The following is a 10,364-nucleotide window of genomic DNA, read 5'->3' as shown; positions in this document are numbered from 1 at the left end:
TACCCACAATATTTTTAAATGTACTTTTTTTTCGATTAGTTTAGCATAGAGTTTTCTCTATATCTTTGTATAGAATTTAATTTATTTCATTGGCAAACTTATCGCCAAGCTTTGTCTGTTTATCCACCAGAGAGCGCTGTGTCGCGTCTTTGTGACGTCACACTATTGATTGTAAAAAGGAAGGAGATCGTCTTTTGGAGACGCCATCTTAAAATAAAGTGATATAAGTTTTTGGTAGCGTAGATTATAGTTTAAATCTAAAGTAATCTTCTTTAAGAAATTAGCAATCGAGCTTAGATATTTTTTATTCCGTGATACCAAGTGTAACGGACCAAGGTACAGATGTATTTTGATTTTATTGTTTTCTAGAAAGATAAAAATTAGTTTATTTACCGTTCTTTTCTTCGGTCTTGTTAGTACCGTTATTTTGAGCTAGATAGTAGAAAGTTATAAAAGTATAACGGATAGTATAGTGTATCTAAAAACGTAAGTGAAATTATTGAAGTCATCGATCCAGCGTACATCAGACGGATGTAACACGTCAATAAACCTTTGAGGGCAGGGCTCCAATTTATTGTTCAGTGCTGTGAAAGTGTTCTGTGTATTAGTGAATGTAATGGATTGTGTTAATTTTACATACTGTTCTGTTGAATATATCAAATCATTACTAGCATATTACATTCTATTACACTGAAGGACGATTGTCTTTGGTAGTTGCCTGTGAAACAGTGAGTTGCGTTTGGATTGTGGCCATTACATTACAGTGAAGGTTTGGCAAATTGCAGTTGGTGGTCAAAGCGAGGGTGACCTCCTGATGGTGTGTACATCGCAGCATGTCTGCACTCTCGACGCCGGGCGGCGGAGGCACTACGGCGCAGAGCAAGCCGACGTCCGGCAAGCAAAGATATCAGAAGTTGGACATCAATAGCTTGTACTGCGCTAACAGAGTAAGTAGTGTTCTTTTCATACTTTCGTGATATTCATACGCCCACCAAGACAATATCAGTGACCTGACCATAATGTAACTTTAATTTGTTGCATTAAATTACGATAGATCAATATTTTAATGGCTTTATGTCTTTAGCAATTAGTGCTATCATTGTTTCAATTTCGTGTTAAATTATAAGAAATGTGTAAATATTAGTTTCTCTGAGCCAAGATCATTGTTAACAAAATGCAAGCTAGTTGTACCATACAACAATTGTAATCAAGTCACAGTTGAACAAATTGACCTTCAGTTCCCTTGTGCATATCTAGTTGCAACAGTAGAATAGACAATGACCTTGTTTCAGTGATTTTTGATCAAAGAAAATGAGGTATTCAAATTATCTGCTGTAAAAGCTTATACATTTTTTTCTGTGTGCCTCAGCTATGACTAATTTATTTCCTGCTTTGTGAGAAAATTGTGAAATACCTGTTCTTATAATTGAAGTTATGTATTCAATACTTCTTTGTTTCAATTTATTGTAGAACGAGAACTCAGAACCGTCCTCAGTAAAATCTCAACTAAGCCGCAAACATGGAATGCAAAGTCTTGGAAAAGTACCTTCAGCTAGGCGACCACCTGCCAACTTGCCTTCTTTGAAAACTGAAACTGGTCAAGATCCTAATATAAAGTAAGTAATGCCTTAACCTTCATGTATTGTGTCAGTACTTTTGGGCCAAGACTCTTATTGAGAAATGTGTTTAGATATTGAATGATTTTCTTTATTTCTATTTTCATGTTATGTGGGCATGGCATTTTGCCACCACAACATTCCTGTTTAAAAATATTAAACAACTAGAGAAAGACAAGTTTTTTGTGCAAATAACCTTAACCTCACATAACATATGTAGAGGTGAACGTTTCAGTGATGAGTTCTTTGACCTATTGACATGTACTTACCGAAGCAATAAATTTATTTTCAGCTCTATTTCTGCTGTTGCTACTACTGTATCTACAACTTCAGCATGTACTTCCCAAACAACAGTAAGTAATTGTTTCACATTTTGCTTTGAATTTAGATTCAACAAAAGGTTTGTTTCTTCAGGTGGTTTGACTTAATTATTTATTCATTTATATAGATTATAGAGGTTATTGACTGCTGTAATGCAATTGATGCAAGTTGTTTATAATTTTTTTAAATAAATTAATAAATATTTAAGCTCATACATAATAAGTGCAATGCCTGAAGTTCATTAATTATTATAAAATTTGTATGTGTTTTTCCACAGTCTACAACATCGAACAGCAGTGTGCTTGCTGGGACTGGAGCAGGAGGATGGGTGGCACTCCCCCCACCGTCCTCCCCCCACTTCCGCACAGAGTTCCCCTCACTAGAGGCAGCTGCTCAACCTTCACATCGCTCATCAGAACATACGGCGCCACAACCACAATTGAGACCACAAAGTAAGTTAATTTATATTATGAAACAAAATGAGGGTATCAATAAAACAAAATATTTTATACTTCACATTTATTTTGGTCTGAAAATTTGTTCTTTTTCCGAGTAAATGTAGAGCTCAATCTCTGGGTGTGAATACTAATATTACGCTCCCTTACCAATTACGTTACGTTGTTACAGCGGAAGGCAGCTGGACGTGCGGTGGCACGGCGGGGGTCCGCCAGGAAGCCACATCCGCCGCCGCCGCACCCGCCGCCGCGCCTGCCTCACAACAGAGTCCTGCCTGCCTCCCACGATCGATTCTGCCATCTTTCGTATGTTATATTTTATTTTTTTGTTTTGTATGTTGACAATAAAAAGGTTATTGTTAATGTTAAAAGTAAAATAATGTTGCCTTTTTTAAAAGATGAAAGGTAGCAGTAGTGGCGGGCTCGGGCTGGGCACGCTGGGCGCCCTGCGCGGCGCCGCGGGCAGCGCTGCGGGCGCGGCTGCGAGCGCGGGGCCCGCGCCGCGGCAGGCGCCGCGCGCCGCGCCGGCCACTCCGCGAGCCGTCGAGGTGCTCACTGCACGCCCGATCCTGCGTGACGATCAGATCTCTTCTCTTGATGACATTTCTCGAGATGCCGGCTGGGCGCAGCAAGACGATATCGATTATGAGTAAGTCTTGTATGATGTTACTTCAATTTGAATAAATATATTTCAGTAAACCACATGAAGTCAGTAATCAGTATGGTAATAGGCTCACCTCCTATTAAATATAACTAGTGGATTGTAGGGTGTTATATTCAATGCCTATACTCTACTTTATGGAAATTAAAATGTTATTTTATAATTTTTAATTGTATCACATGTTTCATTACAGTCAGAAGCTGGACTTCTCGGATGGCGAATCTTCCGCTCCTAGTAAGGGACATAATAGAGGTAATCGCGCCAGCGCCGACAGTGAACGTGTTGATATGAAGCTTCATGAACCTGGTGACGAAGATCAGCTTTGGGCGGAGCGGCGCCAAAAACAGAGCAATGAGGTAGCTCAGGCGGTAGCTCGAGCTCGACAGCGCAAAGAGGAAGAACAGAGGCGTCAACATCGGGACGCACCCGCGTCCATGCAGTCCAAAGAGGCGCGCGATCGACCCGATAGGATGCCTGACCGAGACCGCAATGACAATAGAGATAGGGAACAAGAAGGGAGAGAAAAGGACAGAGGTGATATCAGGGACCGAGAACGTGCCGAAAATAGAGATCGTATAGATAATAGAGACAAGGACCGTAATGATGTACGTGAACGAGAGAAAGATCGTGTTGAAAGCAGAGAACGTGACCGTATTGAAAACAGAGACCGCTACGATAATCGAGACAGGGATCGGGATGTTAGAGACCGTGATCGAGACCGCGAACGAGAGCGTGACCGGGATCGTGAACGGGACCGCGACCGCGATCGTGATCGGGAACGCGACAGGGATCGAGACCGTGAGCGAGACAGATTAGATAGAGGTCGGGTGGAAAATAGAGATCGTCCAGAAAGCGATAAAGAAAGAACTGAGCCGAGGGATCGTAATGAGAATAGAGATCGTAATGATAACAGAGATCGCAACGATAATAGAGACCGCAATGACAACCGAGATCGCTTGGACCGTGATAGATTTGACAGGGAACGAGATCGATCCGATAGAGACCGCGACCGAGACCGCGGTGATAGAGATCGAAATGATCGTGAAAGGGATAGAGATCGCGAACGAGACTTTAGAGAGAGAGATCGTGACTATGGTCGCGACCGTGACCGCGACCAAGCTAATCCAGCATTTTCTAAAACGTTCCAAGCAAATATACCGCCGCGGTTCCTAAAGCAGCAGCAAAATAGACAACAAGATGATCACAAAGGCTGGGCGTTTTCCGGAAAACCAGCACCTAGACGTCAAGAGCCAACATCTTATAATGCACCTCGACACGCGCCACACAATGGCCGTCGCTCTTATTCACGGTAAGATTTATTGTTGTGACTTGGTTATGAAAATGGGTGACGGCAATGTATATGAACCTCACGTCCTTTGTAATTTGTACTACCCAAGTAGTTGAGACCTGCATGTATTAACAAAGTAAATCTTATACATAAATTGCACATCTTGGACAATTAGTATAAATTGAATATTATATACTGTGACATACTCGCTCAAGTCTCATCTTGTCGCACACTAGTTATATATTACATAGTTTTTAAAGACTTAAACGTTTATATGTACTTTGTGTTTCAGGGACTATTCTGACCGTGAAGATGATTTTAGAAGAGATCAAAAAGATGGACCTGGGCCGCAATGGCGGTCTGAAATGCAAGATTATGAAAGATCTGGCCGTGAATTGGACAGGTCTAATTCAAAAGATTCATATAGTGACTATAAAGAACGGAGAAATGAATCTGATAAAAAATCAATAGAGACTACTATTGAACCTAGCAGCCGAACTGCTGCTGATAAATTGACAGAAGTATTTGAAAGGAAGAGCATAGGACTCGCTGAACCTTTTGCCAATACTGACTCAACATCTCAAGCACACGCTCCTGATCGACGAAACTCTCCGCCGAGTTCGTCACAACGGGAATCCTCTGAAAGAGATTTTGGCAAGACATCTTGGGCTGAAGTGACTCAGGAAGAACCTAATAATTCCAATCAACACAAATTATCAACAGATAAAATCTCGGTGACAAAAGATAATGAACCAATACCTAAAGATGTTCATGATCGTGAAAATGTAAATGATGACTCAAAGCATATCTCTCAACAATCCCAAATGACTCATTCAGTTCAGCAATCCCAAGTTCCACCAAGTATTATTCCAAACCCACCAACAGCTCAAACTCAAATTCAAAAGGGTCAGAATAACTTATCTAATAACAATCAAAACTTTGGACAACCTCAACAAGCACAGTCCCAAGTACTTGTTAGCCAATCTCAAACATCCTTTACTGAAACTCAAACTACTTCTCTATCTGCCCCAAAACACCATAATATTAATGAAGTGTCATCAAATATTTCCCAGGCACAAAAACAAACCTCATCTGAAATAATACCACAACAAAATGTAGCTAAGCCTGTGTTCTCAGCTCAAAAGTCTGAAAAAGAACTTTCAGAATCTGAATCAATAGCTTCTAAGTCTAGCACAGATCCATCCAGCTTAGTAGGAATTAAAGTTAATGAAACATACTCTGCAGAATCTCTTCAAGTTAGTGCAGCTTCCCAAAAACGTTCTACTGATGATAAGAAAAATGAAAGAGTCAGCAATGAGCAGCTTAACAAAATTCCTGCAAAAGAACCCGTCGAACGAAAATCGAGTGGATCAGGATCTGAAAAGAAAAGTCGAGGGTATGGTGGAGGTGGCTATGCAGTCTATAATAAAGGCTGGGGTCCACGACGTCGTTCTCATCGTAGTTCTCGTTCAAACAATAGAGCAAGTGAATCCGATGGCTCAACTGATGGTGCTCCCAATTCCGACAGGAAAGAGAGACGAAGAGCGCCACGTAGCCCACGGCCTAAGAATACAACTGGTAAACCTGAAGATGGCAATCAACCTCTGATCATGGACCAACCTTCTGCTGCAACTGACAGCAATGGAACAGCTTTTGAACCTCGCGGACAACCCTCTCGACGGGGACGTGGAGGATTCCAGGGTAGTCAACGCCCGCAAGCACTTGCTCCTGCTAAAAGAGTGACTGGATATGGACCTCCCAATACTAAAAGTCCATTTAGTCAAGCCAATCGGGCTGTAAAAGATAATGAAGATCCTAAAGACAACGCACCAATGGACGATAAAATGAAAGGGAATAATAATAAGCCTAGAGCTGGTTCGTCTACAGGGAGAGGTCGTGATCGGCGCCCTAAGGGCACTGGACCTCCAAGTGGTGAGGATGAAAATTGGGAGACAACATCTGAGCATTCCGAAGGTGGTACATCTGGAAACCGTCGTTCTGCCGGTGGAAGACAAGCTGGTCAATCCCAGAAAGTTCAAGGCGGCCGTAATCAAAATTCTGGGAACCGACAGAACAATGGACGGAACTCTCAGGCCGGCAAAAAAGAAAATGCCGTTGATGGTAAAACTGGTGATATTACAGAGGCTATGACAGATCTCAAACTTACATCTGGCAAAAAAGACGATGAAGTCGTTGATGATGGTTTCCAAGAAGTAAGAAATAAAAAGAATTCGAAAGATGCCAGAGGACCAACAAAGGATGATAACAATCAACATTCAACTAAACCAAGATCTCATTCCAATCAAGGTGGTGGTAGAAATGGATCCACAACTAGAAATGCTAATGATAAGTCAAACCCGCGAGGTTCAGCTCCAGTTACTACTAAGTCGAATTCTCAATATGAGCGTCCGCGCCAGGCGAACCTGGCTCCTCGTTTCGTAAAACAGAGACAAAAGCAACAAATGGGTTTGGTGTCTGGATTTGGTCCAGACACTGGCGCTGCACCGCCACCACCGCCTGTTAACGCGTGGGACAAACCGATATCACAAACTCTACGTGGCAACGTAGAAGAACCAGCAGAACCAATTGAGAACAAGTCTGCTCAGGTAAGCCAACGTAGTACGCCCGGCGACACTCCAGTTGAGAATAAACCTATTCAACCCACCTGCGCCATTGTTGCTGATAAAAGTGGTGTGTTAGATGGTGCTACACCACCAGTTGAAACAATCATTTTTGAAAATACGAATTATAAGACTGCAACACCTGATGAAACATTACAGCAAAAATATCAAATGAATGCTATTCCAAAAACTCAAGCTGAGGAGATAAATACCGAATTAGAAAACCGAGCGCTTGCATTCAATGGAGAAGTACGACCACGCCCTAGATCTATACAAGAATTAATATCTGACAGACCTGTAGTGACTGATGCTGATGCTTCGAGTTTAGGTCTCCAAATGACTTTTGATACATCTCAAAAACCAGAAGATTCTTCAGACATGAAACTTGATTTTGCTTTTGATTCTGATCTCGGACAACTCACAGAAGATAAGTCTGCGAAGTCTCTCGGTATGCCACGCGGCGTTCACATGAGCACATCAAATACTATTTCACCTCTGGCAGCTGATCTCAATTTAAAAATCGCCAGTGTTAAGAAAGTTTGGGAGATGCCCGCCGTGGCCGAAGGCACCGAAGACATACAATTCGCAGGATTTGAAGAAAATAATACGGAGACCGCCCAGCCCAACGTTTGTAAAGTGAAGCCGACGCAACAACTGCAGTCGCCGCCGCCGCAGCACTACAATCACGTGGGCTACCAGGGCGGGTACGGCAGCCTGTCCGTGCCCTCGCCGCCCGCCGTCATGTTCAACTCGTCCCAGCAACTACTGAGCTCCTCGCAGCAACTGCCGCAACAGAGCGGCCTCTATGGAGCATTCCTTGACCAGAGTCGCGGTCAGTTCGGTGGATTCCCTGGCACTCCGTATGGTGCCGGCTCAGCCGCGCCATACAACTATCAGCCTCCACCTGATATGTTCCAGAGCCTTCCTAATCAATATCGTATGGTGAGCATACAGTCTTAATTCAAAATTGTTAGTACAGCAGTAAAAATCGATTCATTTAAAAATCGAGTTGTCTGCTACATTTACTAAATCAAACTTATACCAAGATAGAATTATTCTATATTGGTAAGAGCTGAATTATTTGTGTTATTTTATATTTTTTATTAATAATGTGTTTGTCCTTTATATTCAGGCCGCAGCTGCCGGTGGTGGTGCAGCATTCGGCCAGTCGGGCCAACTGGGTAATAGTCCCAGTACTGTTCTTATCTCGAGCACTTCTAATTCTCTCATGTCAGCCACTGTCAAGCCTTCCACTCAACAAATAGGCGCTATCGGTGCGTATAATATGTATCATCTCCCAAAAAATAAGAAACAGAAATGTCAATTTAAAGTTTTATATCTATTAATTTATATTTATTTTCAAAACTGGCTGATTAATCAATTCGTTTAATTTTGTATTGAAGTAGGATAGTATTAGGAAGTAATATTAAAAGTAAACGGTATATGTGCAGGTAGCAAAGGCGGCGGAGTGGGCGGAGTGAGCACGTACCAGCAGCAGTACCTGGGCTACTCGGCGCCGGTGGGCGAGGCGCCGTACTCGCTGCCCGGGCTGCTGCCGCGGCCCGCGCCGCCCGCCAGCTCCTACTACTCGCCCTACCAGCCGCCCGCCGCGCCCGCGCCCACCTACCCCCTGCAGTTCACTCAGCCGGCGCAGTCGGGCGCTTTCGGCTCCCAATTCCTCTCTTCACAACTGCAGGTCGCCGCGGCCGTTCAGCAGATGCAGGTATTTTTGACAACTGCTGGTATTGACTAACTTTTACATTATTTCAAAAGAGAGATCTACATAATATTTTTGTGATAAATTGCAGCAGCAGTACCGTGCTCCGTTGCAACAACAGTACGCGCCGCCGCAGCCCCGGCCGCCGCCGCAACAGCTGAAGAGTCCGCTGCACGAGCACGCCAATGGCTTCGCACCGCTATGCGACGCAGCTTCACCGACGCCCAAGGGGGCAGCCAAGCCGCAGAAACCTCCGCACTCTCCCCCGCAACACAAGTACCACGCGCCGCCACCGCACCCACCGCCCGCTCACACACCGCACCAACACCACCAACAACAGGTGAGTCACACATTGTTATGAAAGGAAAATATTATAATTATGACTTTCTGTCTTTTTCTGTCGAGGTCTTTATTTATTTCATTTCAAAAACATGTCGTACCTGATGATACAGATGGTGAGCGGAGGAAACAACGGACGATGCGGAGGAGGAGGCGGCGGAGGTGGGATGGGCCGCGGCGGCATGGTGGCGCCGCGCTACCCCGCGCCCATCGGCCAGCGGCCGCACGCGCCCGCCGTGCCGCTGTACCGCGCGCCGCCCGCCGCGCCGCGCCCGCACCACGCCGCGCGCCCCAACCTCTACTACCACCAGCACCAGCGCAGTTAGTACCCCACGCTGTGCTCGTCGCGTGTCGCGCGGCCCGCGCTCACTCGTGTCTTGTGTGCAGACGGCGGCGCCGGAGAGCGCGCGGCGGACGGCGGCGAGGCGGCGCCACCCGGCGACGAGCCCGGGGATGAGGCGCCCGCGCCCGACGCGCCGGCGCCCGCCGAGGTGAAGGCGGAGTGAAGGCGCGCGGCCGAGCCCCGCCCCCGCGCCGCCCCGTGCCGCGCTGCCGCCGCACGGAGACTCTCGCGCGCACACCGCGCGCGGCGAACGCGATCGACGTCGCCGACTTTAGATTTTCGGTATTTTAATTAGGACGTAAATTATGGAAGTGATTCTGAGCCGTTCGACTCGCGGAGCCCCCGCGGCCGCCGCCGAGTCGGCCGCGACGATACGCGGCGCGTTCTGTTCGTATGTAAATATGTCGATCGCACGGCCATCCGACTCCTTGACTGTTATATTTAAGTATATATAAAGACGCGACCGGTCGGCGGCTCCGTTGCGACGACCGGAGTTCCGCGAGAACCGTGCGTCCTTGTCCGATGCTGCCTCGAGACCTCTCATTAGTGAATATGTAGCTACGGATTTTGCAGAGCGTATGTCGATGCGATATAACCGAATAATAAATATAATTTGGAGCGCAGGTGACCGAATGCCGCTCGGCGTGTCTGCCGAACGACGCGGTTTATCGCTCCATGTATCATAATCAATTAATATTATATGCGAATAAAAATTATTATGACCGATACCTTGGTTTTTAATTCCCTTTTCTAAACACAGATCTAGATCTGTAGATATAAGTATACAGAGGATGGGTGTATTGCCACACCAGTCACCAGACTAATGTTACCATGAATAGAAATACTGATAACCACTGACAGCACTTTGTCGACCCTGGAATTCAAACTGAAACCCCTTATTCAGCAATGCAATCACTCTATCAACGAGATGAATAAAAATGAGATATTTTAAGCAGGCATACCTCCACGAGCGAAAGTTATCCACCAGAAACAGCAAAAGTGA

General features: G+C 45.2%; 1 protein-coding gene across 2 annotated transcripts; it reads left to right on the top strand.

Moving 5' to 3' along the window:
- Nucleotides 1-137: 137 nt before the first annotated feature.
- On the top strand, nucleotides 138-10,089 carry LOC118263170 (protein PRRC2C-like). Of its 2 annotated transcripts, none has more exons than XM_050697380.1 (14): nucleotides 138-336; nucleotides 786-947; nucleotides 1,471-1,616; nucleotides 1,909-1,969; nucleotides 2,215-2,389; nucleotides 2,565-2,698; nucleotides 2,791-3,041; nucleotides 3,247-4,362; nucleotides 4,634-7,904; nucleotides 8,095-8,236; nucleotides 8,414-8,685; nucleotides 8,774-9,019; nucleotides 9,132-9,339; nucleotides 9,406-10,089. In XM_050697380.1, exons 2-14 carry the CDS (start codon nucleotides 834-836, stop codon nucleotides 9,522-9,524), a joined length of 6,255 nt encoding a protein of 2,084 aa, XP_050553337.1. In that variant the 5' UTR covers nucleotides 138-336; nucleotides 786-833; the 3' UTR covers nucleotides 9,525-10,089. The 2 variants fall into 2 exon arrangements, with proteins under 2 accessions (XP_050553337.1, XP_050553336.1); XM_050697379.1 differs by having other exon boundaries at nucleotides 139-336; nucleotides 8,771-9,019.
- Nucleotides 10,090-10,364: the final 275 nt, after the last annotated feature.

Source organism: Spodoptera frugiperda, chromosome 12 (genome assembly GCF_023101765.2).
Source record: "Spodoptera frugiperda isolate SF20-4 chromosome 12, AGI-APGP_CSIRO_Sfru_2.0, whole genome shotgun sequence".
Lineage (NCBI taxonomy): Eukaryota > Metazoa > Arthropoda > Insecta > Lepidoptera > Noctuidae > Spodoptera > Spodoptera frugiperda.
The sequence above is the reverse complement of the archived record's forward strand: the minus strand, read 5'-3'. Positions and strand labels throughout refer to the sequence as shown.